Source organism: Anas platyrhynchos, chromosome 3, assembly GCF_047663525.1.
Source record: "Anas platyrhynchos isolate ZD024472 breed Pekin duck chromosome 3, IASCAAS_PekinDuck_T2T, whole genome shotgun sequence".
Classification (NCBI taxonomy): domain Eukaryota; kingdom Metazoa; phylum Chordata; class Aves; order Anseriformes; family Anatidae; genus Anas; species Anas platyrhynchos.
The window spans coordinates 55,572,491-55,592,633 of record NC_092589.1 but is presented as its reverse complement, the minus strand read 5'-3'; the positions used below and the strand labels follow the sequence as shown (position 1 = coordinate 55,592,633).

Below are 20,143 nucleotides of genomic sequence, written 5' to 3'. Positions count from 1 at the left end.
TACTTCCAGTACTTGGCGTTCAAGGAAACTTGAGATATTTCTTTCTAAACAAATTAATGACCACTCTATGCTAATGATTTCAATTGTGCCTACTGTACAGGACAGCCATAATATGGGATCTTGCTCAGGTTACACATACATTTTGAGCCATCTACACTATCTAGATGGACAGCTGTCTTTATTTTAGCTTCATTGCAGAATCCAAACAACAACTCCTTCCCTGAAAAACAAGAAACAAACAGTAGAAGTACCTACAGTGCAGATTTAAGTGTTTAAATTTATTTGGAATGTTCCTTCTAAAGCATCACCTAGATTTCACTGGTAAATTACATAAACTACATCAACTACCGTAAAATTGTTAACTGAATGCAAACCACGTAAGAGAAGGCGTGGTAAAAGGTTGTTTGTTTTTTGTTTTGTTTTTTTTTTTCCCCTACAAGTCTATCCCATTTGCTGCTAAATTTAATCTACATCTATTTTAAGCCCCAAATCCCTAGAATGGAATTTTGACGTCATTTTTCGAGTATAACATGACCTTAAATCATCATACAAACAAAGAAAAGGAATTTTAGAAGTGAAGTAAATTAATCTAAAGTATTTAGGTATAGTGCAGACTACAACCTTTGGACTCAACCACTTCAGCTATTTAAAATATTTATTAGCCACATTCACAGTTCTAAAATGCAAGATGTGCACAGGTCAGTTAGACCAGAAACAACTACGAACAGTTAAGATTAAATCAAGTTCTGCGTTGGGTACAGAGATGTTGGAGTGGCTAGCAATTATACTCAGGACTCTGCAAACACAGCAAGTTTTGTATTGTTTACTTCTAGGATAAGGGTTTTGGTAACAGTATCTTTAAAGCCTTCCTGCATTCCAATACAGAGACATAGGTTAAACCAAAACAGAAAGAAATCATAAAACCAAGTCTTATCATACATGCTGTCTACTAATGCTATAGGGGAAAAAAAAAACGATCAAAACATCATAACTTCATCTTCTGTGTTTTCTTTTTCAACAATTCAAAGCATACTCTTTTTCAATCACTTAAAAGATTTAAGGCATATCCTAAAGCTCTCCTCTTCACTATGATTTTCACCCTAAGTCTTCAGAGTTAATCATTTTGATGGTACTTATACCTGGGCATACAGCAAGTCAGCCAGAAGTAGTTTTCCCATATGGAAGGGAAAACTTTTGCTCACACTAGCAAGTGTGCGTAAGAGAAAGGTTGTAATCTGTTTATGCTCTTCTGATCTTGTGACCTGACTTTTCCTTTTCCCTACCTAAGAATAAAGTATATAAGCTAACTCAAAAATAAAAAGTAGTTTGTAGTACCTTATCTTTCTTTTAGTGGTTATTGTGATTCTTCCACTTAAGAATTTAAATTACATTACACACCAGACCTAGAATTGTATGTCAGTTATGGCTACTCAACTGCTACTGAGTTATAAGGAATTACCCGCCTGTTTTAAAACCTGTAAAAATTGTGTTTTGGCTTATAGAAATAACAGCGCTAGCATATTAGCACATCGCTTGGATAAAAAATAATAATAAAGAAAATAACATTGTATTCTTTTAAGTTGTTACAACCATGTCACTTGTATGCTGGGGCTGGAGAGTGAGGGCCACCTGGAGCTCCCACACTGGGCAGCATGCAGAAGTGTACATTGTAGTCAGCGCTGATACTTTCTATCTTTAACACATGTGTAAGTCCGGTTTCCTATGACATACGACTTAGTAGGTGTTTTGTTTCCTTGTTCTCACCTCAACTTTCTCAGGTAAGCCATACAAACTCCTGCGGTGAAGAGGAGCGGACCAGTTGTCGCCAGAGCGGCCTCGCGACAAAGGAAACATTGACCAGGGGCCCGGGGAGCAGCCCCGCGCCGCGCCGTGCCCCCGCCCGCCGCCCCGGCCAGCCCTTCCCGGCGATGCGGCTCGCAGCGCCGAGGTGCAGCAGGGCCAGCGCGGGGCGAGGCGCGCAGGAACAACGCCTGCTGCCGCCCCGACCACCCAGGCGAGCCTCCGGGCCTCCCCGGCCCCCTGCTTCAACGAGGCAGCTCCGCGAGGCGGAGAAGAGCCGGGGACCGAGGGCGGCCGGAGGGGGCCTGGTGCGCGGGGAGCCCCCCGGGGGGCGGCGGGGAGGCCTCCCCCGCCGCATCCTCTCCCCCCTCAGCCTCCTCCCGCTCCCCGCAGGCTGTCAGCAGCCCTCCGCCGCCCGGCGCGGGCTGGGAGCCCCCCGGGAGCGCTCCCCCGCCCCGCCCCAGCCCGGGCCGACCTTCCCGGGGCGGAGGCCGCTCCGCCACCGCCTCGGCCCCTTCCCCAGCCGCCGCCCGGCGCCCGCTCCCCTTCCCCTGCCCCTGCCCGTGCCCGCCCCCTCCCCGCGGCCAGGCGCCGGGCCCCGCGGCCCCGCCCGCTCCCCGCGCCGGGCGAGGGGGTCACGCACCTCGCTGTTGAAGGCTTTCACGGCCTCCATGTCGCGGCGGGGAAGGGGCCGGGCGGCTTCTCGCGGCTGATGGCGGCCGGGAGGGGGCTCAGCCTGGCTCGCTGCGTGCGTGCGTGCGCGCCCGCCTCAGGAGCCGCCGGGCCTCCTCGCCATGGCGGCTGGCGCAGCAGGGCCGCGGGCCCGGCTCCTTCCCGGCTCCTCCCGGCCTCCGAGCCCCGCTCCCCGCCCGGCGGCGGCGCCCGCGTCCCGTCCCCCGCCGGGCTCGGCTGGGCCGCGCCGGGAGGCGATGGAGGAACAAGGCGCAGCGGCTGCGGCGCGGGCGCCAATATGGCGGGCGCGCGGGGGCTCCTGGCAGCGCAGCTCCCAGACGAGCCGAGAGCGGCGCGGGCGGCCACAGCGCCCCCTGCCGGGCAGCGCCCGACACTGCGGGGCCACCGCTGCCGCCGCCGCCACCGGGCCCGCCTCCGCCCCGCCGCCACACGGCGGCTCCGCCTCACGGCCACCCGCCGGCCGTGGCGCTGAGGAAAACAGGGAGGGAGGGAAGGAGGGGGCCTCACCGCCGGGCTCTCGGCCCCGGCGGCTTCCGATGAAGCTCCAGGAAGGCGGCGAGGGAAGCTGTGGGGCGCAAACCGGCGAGATAATGAGGAAAGAAGAGCCCCCAGGGCCGTCCCTCGGCCGGCACTCACCTGCAGCTGGGGTTGAGGCGTGCTCAGCACGGAGTCTTTCCCCCAGAGCTCACTTATGTCCTCTAGCCCTGCAGACACAGCAGAGCAAATTCAGGTCTGACCTGTGTTTAGTCCCTGGCCAGGTCTCCAGGCTGCTGTCCGGGTCACCCACACCCCCCTGCCCTCCCCTCAGAGCCGAGGCACAGAGGCTCTCCATGACCCCTTCACACTCCTGCCGAAGGGCATCAGGGGCTTACAGACCAAATAAAGGTTTGCTTGACAAACGAGGTAACCTAGAAGTTAAGGTAAACCCAGAATTTGAGGTAATGTTAATGATCTGCCCTTACAGAAATGCAAATGAAGAGATTAAGTCCTGTAACAGCGTTGGGAGTCTTTCTTCCCCAACAGGTTCACTTAGGGAAGAAGCCAATCTCCAGAAACAATGCTGCTGCAGGAGCTGGCCACAAAGATGAGCAAAGAGGTTAGAGCAGATGCCCTTTTCAGAAAGGATGGGAGGGCTCAGAGTAGAGAATAGAGAGCCTTGAGCCAGGGAGGGGAGCTGGTAGCAGCCAGCACTTAAGTCAAATGCCTGAATAAGGTTCCTTAACATTTTTTCATTATTTTGAAATAATTAAGCTTCTGTAGCAGAGGTACACAGCAGGCCAAGAGAGTGGTCTTAAATTAAAGCAGGGGAGATTCTGACTCAACAGAAGGAAAACCTTTTTCATTGTGAAGATGGTCAAGCAGTGAAACAAGTTCCCCAGACAATAAGGTCTTTGCCCCTCTTTTTTTTTTTTTTTTTTTTTTTAAATCCTGTGGTAGTTAAGAGTAAATAAAATGTGAAGAGACAATTCTGTTCACATTGTTGTAGAGGCTTTGTGGGAAATTGCAATATAAAAAATCCCATGCAATATTAACTGGTAAAACTATTACATTTGTACTCCTTCAGTTACAAACTATCTTCCAGTATCTGGTAGCTTTTCTTTTGAGTGAAACTGAATCAAGTCTTGCTTTGCCTATGAAAATGGATGGAATACCACACTGGATAGGAAAACATTTTACCAAAATTATTTTAAAATTGACCTCAAAGTGACCAAAAACTTCCATGTGATTGCTTTTACAAAATATTTATTCCAATAGCCTAAGTTCTTCCAGTGAAGGAAAGGGAAGAGTGAGTAAAGGAGTAATCAGAGAAGGAAGGGTAGAATTCACACTTTAAGACATATTAATCAACGCTTGACTTCTGATGTGCAGAGCCTGAATTTGAAGCAAAAGAGTTAGCTATCATCCAAGAATAAGAAATGGGTTATGTGTCTCCGAGCATAACGCTAAGTGTTCTAAATTAAGCAAGCATACGAATGAAGTAATATCAAAACAGTGCAGGGAAAAGGTTCATTCTGGGGCAAGGCTACCTTGCTCCATGAGCCTGTTTAATTTAATGACTTATAGTATTACTCATAACATACCAGAGTCGGGAGGTTTCTCGTCTTGTTCTGGATGAGAATGAGTGACAACTTGCTCCACAATGCAGGATTTCTTCCATTCGGAGGCTTTGTGCAACTACTGAAACTCAAACCTTAACATTTTCAACTTCACAAATAAGATCACACTTTTCGACATGATGAATTATATGCAAGATTCACAATGTTGGGGTATGCTTCCTGTTTGGGTACAAACACAGCTTTGCAATTATGAAAGAAACTCAAGATCGACAAGATCTTTAATCTGACATGTACTGAGTTTTTCCGTAAAATAAGATAGGTATGCCCTCCTTTTCCCTACTCCTGACAAGTCTAAATGCAGACTCAATAGAGCAAACAAGCATCACATGTACAAATGCCCTTAAGAAGCCCTCCACCCAAGTGAACAACTCCCTGCTCCTTCCTCTCACCTTTTAGATTAACAACCAACATACAAGTGTCAGGAGAGAAAGCAGGTGTTCACACAGACGCAGAGAAAAGCAGATCTGTTATTAGCCACTGTCCTGGTTTCAGTTAGGACAGAGTTAATTTTCTTCCTAGTAGCTGGTAGGGTGCTATGTTTCGGCTTAGGATGAGAAGAGTGCTAATAACATGCTGATGTTTTAATTGTTGCAGAGCAGTGCTTACACCAAGCCAAGGACGTTTCAGCTTCTCACTCTGTCTTGCCAGTGGGCAGGCTGGGGGTGCAGCAAGAGCTGGGAGAGGACAGACCCAGGACAGCTGACCCAAAGTGGGTTATTCCATACCCTCTGACATCATGCTAAACAATATTTAGGAGTAGCTAGCTGGGGTGTGAGGGGGCAGACTGCTTAGGGTTAGGCTGGGCATTGATCAGTGGGTGGTGAGCAATTGCACTGTGCATCACTTGTTTCATACACATTATTATTAATAGTACTATCATCATCATTATTATTGTAATTGTTTTCCTGTCTTAATAAATTGTCTTTATCTCAACTCACAGGCTTCACTTTCCCATTTCTCTCCCCCATCCCAGAGAGGGAGGGAGGAGGGAGGGTGAGCGAACAGCTGTGTGCTGTTTAGCTGCCAGCTGGGTTAAACCACAACAGTCCTTTTTGGTGTCCAGCATGGGGCACGTACACGACCCATGTGGTGGAAGTTTGTACGGAGTGCACCATCATCATATGCCAGCTCATTGGCAATAATGGCCTGGAAAGAGTATGAGGAACCCACAGTGGATTAAGTGGCTAAACAACTCTGGTAGTTCGAAGTCTCCCCTCTTCCTTACAGGCCTGCATCTCAGCTGTGGAGAAATTTTCTGAAGAGTTCCACCAACTTAAAGAGAATTTATCTTCCTCCCCACCTGAACAAACCACTGTCCACCAACTAAAAGAGAATACTTTGGAGACATTGTCTGAAAAGTTCCACCAGTACGAACTAGAATCGAAGGCAGCCAAGTGGTACGCCACAATTGATATCGCCGATGCATTTTTCTCCATCTCTCTAGCAGAAGAGTGCAGGCCACAGTTTGCTTTCATTTGGAGGGGAGTCCAATATACTTGGAATCGGCTGCCCCAGGGGTGGAAACACAGCCCTACCATTTGCCATGGACTGATCCAATCTGCTCTGGAGTAGGGCAAAGCTCCTGAACACCCGCAGTACATTGATGACATTATTGTGTGGGGTGACATAGCATAGAAAGTTTTTGAGAAAGGGAAGAAAATAGTCCAAATCCTTCTGAAGGCTGGTTTTGCCATAAAACAAAATAAAGTCAAAGAACCTGCACAATAGATCCAGTTTTTAGGAATAAAATGGCAAGATAGATGCTGTCAAATCCCAATGGACGTGATCAACAAAATAACAGCTATGTCTCCACCAACTAGCAAAGAAGAAACACAAACTTTACTAGGTGTTGTGGGGTTTTGGAGAATGCACATTCCAAATTACAGTCTGATTGTAAACCCGCTCTACCAAGTAACCCATAAGAAGAATGACTTTGAATGGGGCCCTGTGCAATGACAAGCCTTCAAACAAATTAAGCAGGAAATAGTTCATGCAGTAGCCCTTGGGCCAGTCCAAACAGGACCAGGTGTAAAGAACATGCTCTACCCCACAACCAGGAAGAATGGCCCCACCTGGAGCCTCTGGCAGAAAGAACCTGGAGAAACTTGAGGTCAACCCCTGGGGTTTTGGAGTTGCAGATACAGAGGATCTGAGGCCCGCTACACTCCAACCAAAAAGGAGATATTGACAGCATATGAAGGAGTTTGATCATCTTCTGAAGTGGTCAGTACTGAAGCGCAGCTCCTCTTGGCATACCAACTGCTGGTGCTAGGCTGGATGTTCAAAGGAAGGGTCCTCTCTATACATCATGCAACTGATGCTACATGGAGCAAGTGGGTTGCACTAAACCACAACAGCCACTTGCAGCTTAAATTGAGAGAATGATTCTGTTTTTATTTTTTTTTTTTTTAAAAAAGTTCTCACCACACTTGGTTTTTAAAAGACATCTAAGTCATCAAAACCAAGCCATTCTGCATGTACACTTGCCATTCCCTACTTATTTTTTCCCAGCATGTTTCCCAGAGCTTCTTACTGTTTTGACTGAACATTAGTACATTCTCCTCTATCCTTTTTCACTAACTACCTCATTGTCATCATTCATTTGCATTTCTTATTGCCACTCTTCCTTCACTACCACCATGTTAGAAGTTCTTAATTTATAACTAGAGGTATCAAAATATTCTCCATTGAACTTTCCCTGCATTTGTTACCTACAGATTCTCATGAGGAGATTTTTTTTTTTTTCAAGTGTATATTAATTGCAAAGATTGTAAAAGAAACTCTGAACCACCAGATTTGCAACCATGTGCTGCTGTTCATGATAGCCTGGTTACTGGGCATCCCAGTCCATTTACTGTCCAGTAACTTCAGGTCAGGGTTGACTTACTCTAATTTTTTAGTGCTTGTCCTAGCTTGATGGCAGACTCTAGTCATTGCACTGTAGAAATAGCTTCAAAAATTTCTTCATTAGAAAAAAACACTTTCAAAGACAATTCAGGCTTTAATTTAGAGGCCAGCTTCAGAGCACAGATACACACCTTAGATCTATACTGATTTCAAATGAAATGCAGAAAGCAGAAAAAAGTTTTAGAAATTACTCCCAGCAACATTTTTCAGACTTTCTTATAAGTTTGGATAACTTGATACAATTGTGCTGACAATGTAACTCATGCTTACAGTGCTATCCCAATATTGCTAACAAAAGCTCAGCTAGGAAACATTTCTTAATGATTTCTTGTTCTACACAGGGTTCTAATCCTCAAACTTGAACTTCATTCTGTGTTATACGTGTATAATTAGGGGTAGAATGATGACCAATTCTTACAGCTGCATAGCCAACATTTAGTTCTGCTCCTAACAAGACACTTCTTTTAAAATAAAGGTTAGCCAATGGTTTTGCAGTAGCAGTTACAGCATGCTTAACTAATTTTAATAAAACAGCAGAATTACAAGAAAGGGACGTGGAAAATCCTTATAATATCCACTTGGAAACACTGTAAAAGACATGAGAGAAGTTTTCTAGCCAATTCCAGCTACAAGCTTATCCATTTTTTGAAAGCTCAAAGTGAAATAACCGTTTTTATGTGTATTATATGTATATAGTGTATGCTGAAATCTTGAATTCAATTCTGGCGCTAAAAAAAAATAAGGCACTCAAAGATAAACCTAAGTGCTTCAATGGAAATTCAAGGAGAATTCATTGATAATTTTCAGATATTATAAACATAAGACTGCATACTTAGTGCAGTACTGTTTGTAGAGTAACAGGCCAAATGAGGGCCAAAAAAACTCAAGTGAGAACATCAGAGATGATGGATGGATGAAACTTTTTAATCTTAAAAATGTTTATCTGCTAGCTCATGTGCCTTCTGAAATACAAGCTGATGACTAGAAGCATCAGTTCTTGACTAATAATTTGGATCATTCCTTCATATTATCTTGTCTTCTCTCATGCCCATATGTGCTAAATCTCCAGTGTGCAGCCATTATATTGCAAAACCAGAATTATTTCTCCCAGTCTGCTGAGACAATCTTATTTGGTTGTACAGAACGTGATAGAAGTGAACACACACTAAGAGCCATTTCCATCATTTCTTTATTATCTCAACCATAATGTCAGGAAATTTTAATATTTTGATTCAAGCTTTTTATTTCCTTCAGGATTAATGAATGAAACCTAAGCTATCACACACAGTGTCTTAAGCTACGGAGACATGAAATCAAAATTTCTGTCAGCTCTTAAGATCCTTCTGTCAAAAGTACAAAATATCACTCTTAAATATAAAATCAGCAGACAGATTTTATAGGTATGTCTTTCCTCCAGGAAGGTATGGACCTGGACACATTTTTCTTCAGTGGGTGGTCTAGACTCTCACCACACATCTGTATTCTGATAGCTACCAAAATCATATATAGAAAACTGGAAGCGAAGGAACAGCCAAGGTTTACTTTCTATTGACTAGATCTGCCTGCAACACCTAATTAAACAACTACTGACAAAATGTATTTTTATGTTTGAAGAACAAAAAGTCCCAAGAGATGAAGTAGATGAAGTATGCAGTCTTATCACACTGACACTTTCCTCATCGTGTTCAGCAGTGCAGCCTGATTTTCCTGTTTCAGAGCTTCTTTTCTGGCAAGTTACGACCTCATTACAGTCTTATCAATGTCATGTTTTTGTCTAAACAGATGGAGTTCTCGTCTTTTCCATTACCTTTCAGTAAACAATAATTCCAGTTAGTAAAGTAAAAGATTTTCTATCACTTACTTGCTCTGTTAGATCTCAGATGGCAAAACTGAGTTCATCAACAGTTCACACAGCAATAGAAGAGACCAGAAGTCAATGGCAGCATAGACCAAACAGAGTACTGTGACACATGGAGAAATTAATCTGTTTCCTTAAAAAATAAAATAAAATAAATGCCTGTGCTTTGGAAAAGGACAAATCAATCAATGAAATCTTTGCACTGGAAAAGTTAAATGAAAACTAGTGGGAGAAAGAGGATAATAGGTACATACACAAGGAGTTGGTCAGCATAAAGGACCAAGGACTTCAAGACAGCCACCACCACTTTACCTAGGGGTGGTAAGAAAATCACTGGCTACTTACAGTAGTTATAGATATGCTTTCTCTATCCTTTTTTATATTCCCATTCCAATGGGTTTAGTGAAAGTGTACACTAGAACGACAATATTTGCAATCTGTGGTATTAACAGTCTCGAAATAATGTATATTCATGGCATGGCAGTTTGCTATGTGTCAGCACTAAGATTTCTCTCCATATGCCCTAAAAATAATTTAATTAAGGCTTATATGAGTGGGATAAAACAAACAACAAAAACTGCAAAAGCTCTTGAGCATGCTCAAATTCTCCATGAGGAAAGGATTCTGCTTCTTGAATGTTTTCTACACTATGATTATGTTTCAAGCAAGACATGACCATTTGCTTACTGTTTTTCACCATTACCTTGACTATCTCTACAACTGGTAAATCAGAACTAAACTAAAGGTATATCAGCAGATCCTTTCTTTTTCTTCCCCTTTTTTTTTTTTTTTAATCCAATAACCAATGTAGGACTAACTAACAAAAATGATTTGCAAACTCCATCCAGGAAGGAATTTCATTACTCAATTATGACTACTTTCAACACTCTTAATTTGATGCTTATTTTCCTCTTTATAAGTACATTTATCAATATAGTTTAGCTCTTTATTATGAAGGATAGTCAGAAACTGGGCAAACTGGCACACTATAAGCACTGCAGAGCTTTGCAAAACACCACCTAAACTGCAGCACAAGCAACGCTGAGTCAGAGCTACTGAATTCGTCCAGGTTGAGCTGATATATGCACAATTACTCAGGTGTGACAGCACTACAGTTCCCAAACTCTTGCAGTTTCCAGGGGGATATCTGCTTGTCTTACACATCCAAACTAGTCAGCTCTCCAAATCCATAACCCTGGATTCAGACTTTAGCTCAGGATGACAACAGAATTGGGATTTGGCTGGCTCAGGTCCAGCAAAACTTAGCAGTAATGTTTCTAGGTAACAAATCTTTACATTTGTTAAGCAGAAAAAAAAAAAAAAAAAAAAAAAAAACACAAGAAAATACAAGAAAATACGTTCAAGATCTGAGCTGTCCCAAAAACAATCTAGTTAAACCAGCACAGTACTTCATTTTATTTCCTTCTCTGGCTCACTTGAAGCTTTGGTCTCAGGGAAGAGGCAGCTACCAGAAAAATGCATGTCTTCTAGAAGAATTGGTGTTAGGAAGGACATTCCCATCTAGAAGTCATAGTAACATTTGTTCGGTACTGCATCTGTATGTTGGGGTATAAAAAGTTAAAAGACCTACCATGCCTAAGAGCTGGAGGTACCTGCTGAATCTGCAACCAGATCAAGAGTAATTACAGGATGCTGAGTTGCAACAAAGGTTCCTGGTGAACTTCCCCCAGTTTAAAACTCTTGCCTCATGGCACTACAGGAGAAGGTACCTCCTCCCTCTGCCTCAACCCAAAGTTGTTTCTTGGGTCAAAACAGGTCTCAAAAGTAGAAAGCACACAAACAAGCCACTAAGTCGTTTGTTCTTTCGCAGTTCTGTTGAATTATCCTTCTCAGCAGAGAACCGGGAAATTTAAGTGCTTTTTGTGCAACCTTCAGGTTTTTTTTTTTTGTTTGTTTGTTTTAATAAAGTTCAGGGAAGTTTTAATTCCCTTGCCACAATACCAGATCAACATTGTTGTTGTTGCTGATACGTTCAAACAGGTACAAAGCTACATTTTCCCATGGTAATCTACTTATCATTTAGAGGTTAAAAAAAAACCACCCATTTTTGAAACTTTAAGAAAAACATATGAAGTTGCTATAGCTTCTCAGCTGAAGACCGTATTTGCCCAAAACACAAGCAGTACAGAAGCCACCATTCTGGTCAATCCTGACAGCTGCTCTCTTGTGGGTGTTATCCACAGGACCACATACAATACTTGCAATAGCACAGTGCCTTCCAATACCTGAAACAGTGAAATCTGGTACTTTGCTAGGGACAGAAAGCAAAAGTACATTCACCCTCTGTAGGAAAAGTGGTATTTACTTCACAGCACAGTCCTAAACCCACTGTTTGCTTTAACTTTGTGACAGGACAAGTTGTAATCCACCTAACCTGTAGGCAATGTAAATACGTTTTAGTAACAAAGGATTCCTTGCCATGCTTGATGTCCCTAAGTATGCTCCACCTTCAATTCTCAGGCTCTTAAAACAGACTTGAGGATATGATATTTTTAACCTTAATGCAAGGTGATAGGTATACAGCAAGTATATCCCTCCCGTTCGCTATAAAACTACATATGCACAGGTGTGAAGTTACTGCTACAAGATTGCAAACATTCAGAAACTTTATATTTACATTATAAGGCATGTTTGTACAATGCCAGAATTGTTTTCTTAGTAAGTAATAACAGGTAGATTTTGCATTAGTCAGAAGTTCGGGAATAAGGTATTTAAAAGCTCTTTTTTGTCATCTGTTTATAAGATTTTGTAGCAGCAAACTGGATTGTTGACTCTGAAAGTTTTTTTTTTTTTTTTTTTTTTAAAAAAAAAGAAACACAGCAGCAATCATCTTGTCAAGCTTGATATTTTATAGCAGCCACTCTTTCTTTAAGGTCAAGCCTCAAGGAGCTAATGCAGCCGTGAACTCACACCTTAACCTAAAGGTTACACTTGCCTGGGTGATGGCACTACTACAGGAACACAAACATTCAAGAACATTTTGTATCATCAGCAGCTCTGTTCAGACCTGAATGCACTACCCATGAACTGCTCTCACATTAAGCAATAGTTACAACAAGCATGAGCCACTCGAGGGTTGCTACATGGTGCATTCAGAAGGAGAGGAGAGCACAGCAGGGCAGGGGCTGGGTGTGCTGGTGGGGCTCCTGAGCAGAGCAGCTAAGCAGGATGATACAGTACCGCTTTAAAGATACACTTCCCCCACAACGTGAAAATAGGAAAAATGAAGCTGATGTCCCCACGCTGGAGCCCAGGCACTGGGGAATGAACTGTTATGAGCCAGGTGATCCTTCTCAGTCATATGCTTGCTCTGCAGGATTCATAAAACAAGATTATGTCACTTCAAAAGCCCTTACACAACCAGAAACGTGTGTCCTAGCCAAGACCCTGCACTCACCCAGGACCAAATTCAGTATTTCAGCTTCACATGCATCTAGTCAGGTAAAATTAAACCTGTATGTTTGCAAATAGGTCAGCTTTTTGTCATTCTTATGAATCTGTGATCTAAAACCACTCTGGTTTTACAGAGGTAAACCCCTACTTATAGAGATGAGACATAAGCAGTTGACAGCATAAAGAGTTAAAAGGTATAGTTTTAATAACTTTTGCCTTACTTTAAGAAAGTTCTCAAATGCAGTCTTGCCTTGTTCCTGCTGTATTACATCAGTACAGCAAGAAACACCAGGGCGTGTTTGTATGCCTTCCAGATCAGTTGTATGGAGAGCTGTTCCCGAGGAAACCCTTCTGAGCCTCAGTCTCCCTCCTATGACACCAGCACTTACCAAACGCATCCCAGCTCGCCCAAAGGAACTTTTACAGCAGCAGTTACCCCTCGGGAGGGGAGCAGCCGCAGGTAGGAGAGGAGGCACCACCACAACCACCCCGAGGCACCACCGCTGCGCTCCGGCCCCGGGCGGCGGCGCCACGGCTCCACCTGGCGGCCCCGGCCAGAGCTGCTCGGTCTGCAGGGAACCGCGCTCCCTTTCCTCTCCTTGCACCTGTGCCTTCTATCTCTGCCCTCCCTGCCTAAATAAACCCCAGCACAAATAAAAAAAAAAAAAAAACCGCGCACCCCCCTCAGACAGCGTTTTTGCCTGCTGTCGGTAACCAGGAACTCTCAGCACTCCTTTCCCAAATAATTACAATAAAAAGTTTGGCAGACTATCTCCTCCTCTTCCAAAGTTGTTGACCCTCCTTCACTCTGGAATCTCCCACATCCCCTTCAAAATACTGTGGCTTTAACAATGCAGCTGAAAGGAGATGGGTCAAAATTAACAGGCAAGCTGAGCATGGTTGTTTTTTTTTTTTTTTTTTTTTTTAGAAATCCCTCCTACCCTTCTATTTCCCATAAAACAGGGGTGATTAAAAAAACAGCTTATTATTCTTACATAGAAATTATACAGTAATAAAGGAATGCTTTTAATTGTATACTATTCTGTTATTCTAATTGTATATGCCACATCAAAACAAAAGCCAGATTACTTCTAAAGAGATTTCCACTTCAACTATAGTTTTTGCTTGTATTTATTCAGCTTAGTAATTCCAACTCAAAGCTGTTATGCATTTGCTTTGGTTTCATAACTAGATTAGAGCTGGCGTGCTTTACATGCTGAGGACCAGGACTTGTGAACTCAACTTTTTCCCATCAAACACTGTGTTCATAAAGCTCTGCTGAAATAAAGGCAAGTTGTGAACCACCTGTACTACTAGAGACACCTTGCATTATCTTTTCCTAGTTCTTTTGGGAAAAGTGATCATAGAATCCTAGAATGCTTTGGGTTGGAAGGGACCTTAAAGCCCACCCAGTTCTATTCTCCCCTGCCATGGGCAGGGACACCTCCCATCAGGCCAGGTTGCCTAAAGCCCCATCCAGCCTGGCCTTGAACGCCCCCAGGGATGGGGCATCCACAGCTTCTCTGAGCAACCTGTACCAGTGCTTCTCCACCCTCTGAGTTAAGAATTTCTTCTGAATACGTACTCTAAATTTACTCCTTTTTAGGATAAGGTCATTATTCCTTGTCCTATCCCTATACTCCCTGACAAAGAGTCCCTCCCCAGCTTTCCTGTAGGCCCCTATGTCTCCCTGGAGCCTTCTCTTCTCCAGGCTGAGCAATCTCAGCTCCCTCAGTTTGTCTTCACGGGAGATGTGATCATCTTTGTGGCCCTCCTCTGGACTAATAGCTCCACATCCTTGTGCTGGGGGCCAAAGAGCTGAACACAGTGCTTCAGGTGGGGTCTCACATGAGCAGAGGGGGACAATCACCTCCCTTGCCCTGCTGGCCAAACTTCTTCAGATTTGGCCTAGAATACGGTTGGCTTTCTGAGCAGCAAGCACACGTTGCCAGCTCATGTTGAGCTTCTCATCAACCATCCCCTACATCCTTCTCCTCAGGACTGCTTTTAACCCATTCTCTGTACAACCTGTATCAGTGCCTGGGATTGCCCCAGCCTAGATGTAAGACCTTGCACTAAGTATTCCATGATACAAAATAGGAAATGAACAGTCCCTTAGTACCATTAGAATCACATTCTCTTTATACTGCCTTGCTTTCCTCTTAAAAAAGGGTTCTCTCATAAACTGAGATCTCTAGTTAAGTCAGAGGCTGTGATAAGGGCTGCTCCTCAGTCAGTGCACAAAGACAGGACTCCAGTCTTTATTTAGGCCTCATGTAGTTCATTATTATTAGCACTGATGAATTCTAAGGCTTCTTTATACCTTTTGAATCCTTTGAGTTAGCACCAGGTAAAACTGAACCTGTAATATAATGTAACCAGTCTAAAACTATACATTGATAAAGTGCGTGATAACCACAGGCATAAGGTCTGCCAACTATAGCATCTGTATTTGTTTAATAAGATCGTGCAATGCTGTCATTAAAGCACTGATTCTACTAAAAGGAAACCAGGCATTAGTACTAATGCTATCTACTACTAAAGCTATCTCATAGTAAGGCGGCAAATGACTTCAGTATAACCAAAAAAAAAATTAAAAGTCCCAGTCACAGATATGCTAAAATCTCAAGCAAGGTTTAGTTTTTGCTAGAAAATTGGCAATAGGAATAAAAATAACAACATGAGAATCATTAATAACAAATGGTATGGTAGGCTACCATAAAAATAAAACAATCCTATGCTATTGTTTAGAAATACTTGCAAAATAATTAGATTAACAGTTGCATATTTAGTGGCTATAGTATATATATACACTATATATATATAGTACTATATATATAGTACTGTATATAATAGTATATTACCTATATAAGGTAATATACTACAATCAAATCTGACAGACGCTGTAGCACCAGCAAAGGAAAACTGTTATCAATCTGTTTTCTGAACTGAAATCAGCTGAATAAACTTTCAAAAGAGAAAAAGTACAAGATGTTTAAATAAACATGTTTGTCTTGTTCTAGGATGCTGTCGGGGGAGGATGAGCGGGGAGAGGGAACAGAAAAAAAAAACAAAACATTTAATACAAAATTTGTTCTTAATAAGTCAGTACAGTAATTCTTCCCAAATCTAACATCGAGTTGTCTGCTTGAGCTCACTGACACGACCAATGAAGTTTTACATAAAGGAGCAAAGGTCCATCCAATTACAGGATCAGACTCTGCTTAACTGTAATTGATGTTGACAATTCCTCAGGACTTCTCTTCAAACCTATTTGACAAAAGGTTGGCTCAACTTGGAACACAGGGAATCAGTCACAGGTAAAGCTAAAATTCATGCTTCTGTTGCTAGTGAAACAAGCAACATCTGTTCCTCTAATAAGAAAGATACGATAAATGCTATTGCATATAGTTTCTTTATCAGGCATTAAATGTAGTCCTTAAGGTTTTGGCAATTTCTTGGTGTAATCTTTCACACAGGGTTTACCTACCAAGAAATTAAAATAGGTTTTTCATCTGCTATGACTTTTTACATGTTGTTCTTTTTTTAAGACTTGAAAAAAATATGAAATTTCAGATATTTGAGGGAAACATGGAGAAGAATAAAAAGTAGAAAAGGTTACAGTAGAGAGACAACTTCAGAAAATAGAACAATCCTTAATTAGATGTACTTGGAAAGTAAGCTTATATGAAATCATGTTTTCATATCACTAGTTCTGCATTGCTTCCCTCCATATACCATTTCTATATGAACTTTAGTGCAGTTTTAGAATTGTTATTAACATGACTAAACTACGTAACCTTGAAAGTCATGTGTTTTCATATTAAGTATCATTATGAGTTATACAGTTCCTCTCCCAAAGATTGATTCCCAAAACCACAATGTAACATCTTGAGTTTCCAGACTTGGAGAAACTGTAATTGTACTTCAAACAGTACAGATAATGTTAGGTTTTAAGTGCGGTTTTGAGAAGAAGAGAAATACAACATCAGTTTTTTCCATGGAGGTGTATACTATAATTAAACAGGGAGAGAAAAGAGATGATTTAATATGATCACATGCAAGGGACATAACAAAGAGTTCTTCAATCTGAGCAAGAAGCATGATTTAAAATAAAATTGAAGTATATAGTTAGCAAATATCACTTTTGAAAGAGAGGCATTGTTGCTGTCAATAAAAGTTTTGTTTGAAAGCTACGCCTAAGATGTTAAAAACAGAACGTGATGATCACTGTGTTCCTGCTAAGCATTTCAACCTTCTCCTATTTTCTTTTCTAGTAGTTCTCTGAAAAGGATAAGGATTTATCTCTAAGAAAAATCTTTCCTAGAATAGGTGAAGCTACTAACTCCCAACATTAACAGATAAACACCACTCTACAAGAAGTATTTATCCTCTCACATAGCATTTCTTTCTCCTATGACCACAGAAGCATTCACCATGAAGTGTGCAGACTGGGGAGGGTGCTCTGGAGGATCCAGAGCAGAGAAATTGCAGCACCCTTTTTCTGAGGTAGTAGTCATTGGAAAAGCTACATCAAACACTTCATTATAAATACAGTTCATCTTATAAACAAACAAAATCAACAAACAAAACATAGAAGAACTCTCAATTACGTTTCTATTTAAAAACCTTAGCTTTGATACCCACAGTATAGAAGTATTTTACCATAGCCGAAGGTGAAATACTTGGAAAAGGAGTGAATCCTCTTTAACCCCCCAAAGCAAAACTACTAGCTTACCTTAGCTCCCATGAGGGGAAGGAAAAAAAATCTTTTTTTTTTTTTTTTTTCCACGCTATATGGTTTATATACACTGCAGTATTTGTTTGGGAAAAACAAAATCTTGTAAGTCTCACATCCTGCCATTTTTCAGAACAGAGATGAAAAAATCTGGGTCACTACCTTGGCATCAGTACCAGGTGAAGCATGTTCCTCACCTCAGAGGCATGGTTACTGGCAGCACCTGCTTCACCAAAAGCACCTGAAATACTTCAATCACTTCAGTGATGTCAGTCAGCCACCTCTGACTCATAGGCATGGGCAGACTTAACTTAGCAAAAACTAATTATCTGTCTCAGCCTTAGGGAAAGTACTACTGAACCACAAATAAGCACCTTCTGACCTAATAAAGTTTGCAACACTGCATGTTGAGTGCTTGTTTACTCTAGTAGAGCAGGCTGTAAGCTATGGTTCCTCTAGGGCTGTTTTACACAAAGTTCAGCTTTCCCAGCCATAGAAACAACTACTAGGACAGGACAAAGAGCAGAATTAAGTTATTGCCCATTTTAGTTCCACCCAAATTCTTGAGAGGGATCAGACAATAAGGCAGCAAAGTTCAAGACAAATCCTTTAGCAACAGTAGAAGTCCTGCTAAGGATATCCTGTGTTTGAAAGATAATTCCAGTTAAAATGTTTCAAACCATTCGTATATTTATAAATTAATGCTATAATAATGAAAATAGTTACTTTTTTTTTTTTTCCCACTTACCATATGTTTTACAGACATAACTTTATATTAGTCATTTAGTATAGAGGCATCTAAACAGTAAGTGCAACAGCTACCTTGTTTTACAGATTTCTTTGTTTTCTAAGTGGCATTATGAAATTAAAAAAAAAATAAGTAAGAAAGAAAGAAAGAAAAAAGCAACACCCAACAACGCACCTTTAATAGATAGCTTATTAGCTTCATCTGCTTGATAAGACGAAAAAGGACAGATGAGAGAAATGAGTTCAGCTGTGCCTTGTTTGGAAAAGAAGGGATTGGATGTTGCAGCCTTCATTGAGAAGAGGTGGCTTCTTATGACAAATGTTTGGTTATTATAAAAAGGTAGTGTTGCCTACTGAAGGAAGGTTGGAGATTTTGTTGGGTTTTAATTGCATCATTTTTTATTTTTTTTCTTTGTATGGGTGCTAAAGGTTAGAAGACTGATTCAGAAGTTTTATAGATAAGGGATTCTGCTATATCTTTTCTTCTTATTAAGATCTATAGCTTATCTGCTTTTATGTCTTCTGCTCTTATCTGAGAGGTGTAGTTAGCTTTGAAAATGGAGGAAATTATATTATGGTTGTGTTTGTGAGTACTATTGTTTTGCAAACTTTCTGTGGAAAGAGACAGTCATGCTTTCAGCTAATGTATTATTGGTAGCTTCCTGTACTATGCTGCTAGGTGGCCTCCTTGTTTGCTTTTGATCAAAGTGAACACTCTGTTTCAGGGATCATCATAGATGAAGAAAGCAATTTCAGTTTAAAAACAGCTTAAGAAAATAAAGTATATTGGAAAATCATATAAAGTAAGGGCATCTAGGGAAAGAACACATGATCAAATTATAGAAGAAATAACAGCTTTTTATTTATTTTTTTTTTACTTGTGTATTTAAAGTTGTCTATGGCTTCAGTAAGAAATAAGAGATGTAGCTACTACTTTCAATTTAGATGCTAAAGTGTCTTGATATATATATATAGCACAGCAGACTCTTATTGTAGTATTCAGGGGTTTTATTTGTTTGCTTTATTTAGCTGCTTATGCATGCATCATACCTATCACATTCCACTGTCTCTAAAAGCTGGGACAGGGCTGTTTGAAGTAGCAGGTAATGAAACTTTAAACCTTGAAGCTAAAAAGGATACAAATTAATCTGAAGAAAGTGTTCCTCTCTGTTGTACAATCTAGTGTTTCATGTTAAAACATCGACCTCTCTTCAAAGATAGTGCTGTCCTTAACTTAATTCTGTTATGTGGCTTAAGATGTGTGTTGGCTAGTAGTGGAACTTCACAGTGGATTCTTTATTTGGTCTTCAATGCAGTACAGACCTTCAGTACTTGACATTATACTTACCAGTGTCTTTTTTCCCCCTTAATGACAATATGGAAAGTGTGATATAGGAGGTAATTACCATTAGCACAGAAGTACTTAACTGCTTAGGAATTTAGAGAAACTAGCTCTGTTTATGCAAAAGGTAATAACAGAACTATAACTGTATTTCAGCAGGTATTAAAATGTCAGTCTAGTTTAAAAAAGTGACTTTTGAATAAAATTACAACTATAGTTTGGCTAACATGGACAAAGCTCTTACAGTTTAAATTTTGTACACTATTTTTCAGAAGTAGTGCTACTCACTTTTCATAGTGGATCTTATAAACCCAGTTTTATTTATAACATCAGCAGCCTTTTTTTGCATGCTGTTGTTTATGTAGTATCAGTATATTCTCTGAATCTCAGACTTTAGTTGGCCATAGGCTTCTTGTTGCTTTAATTGAGAAGGAGGGCCTCATGTTTTTGGATGTATGTTTTGAAATATGATGTGTGCTTTAGAGCGAGCAGGAGGAGCTTGAAATGTGTGTTATGCTCACTATTGC

The 20,143-nt window shown here is 41.4% G+C and overlaps 1 protein-coding gene and 1 long non-coding RNA gene across 6 annotated transcripts in view; both read right to left on the bottom strand.

Annotated features, from left to right (window-relative positions):
• SCAF8 (SR-related CTD associated factor 8) overlaps positions 1 to 17,554 on the bottom strand; it is a 106,323-nt gene extending 88,769 nt beyond the window's left edge. For 3 of the 5 annotated variants that reach the window (XM_072035936.1, XM_027454395.3, XM_072035937.1), the window contains exon 1: positions 2,444 to 2,825. In XM_072035936.1, coding sequence (XP_071892037.1) covers positions 2,444 to 2,473 — 30 coding nt within the window. In that variant the 5' untranslated portion in view covers positions 2,474 to 2,825. Of the gene's footprint in view, positions 1 to 2,443; positions 2,826 to 13,178; positions 13,203 to 17,527 lie in introns of those variants that run through there. The other 2 variants (XM_072035938.1, XM_072035939.1) reach the window with 2 other exon arrangements.
• LOC119716623 (uncharacterized) lies at positions 8,689 to 9,687 on the bottom strand. Its single transcript, XR_005264972.2, has 2 exons — positions 9,630 to 9,687; positions 8,689 to 9,324 (listed from the first exon to the last, which is right to left on the bottom strand). It is a non-coding gene; the product is annotated as an uncharacterized lncRNA (long non-coding RNA).
• Positions 17,555 to 20,143: the final 2,589 nt, after the last annotated feature.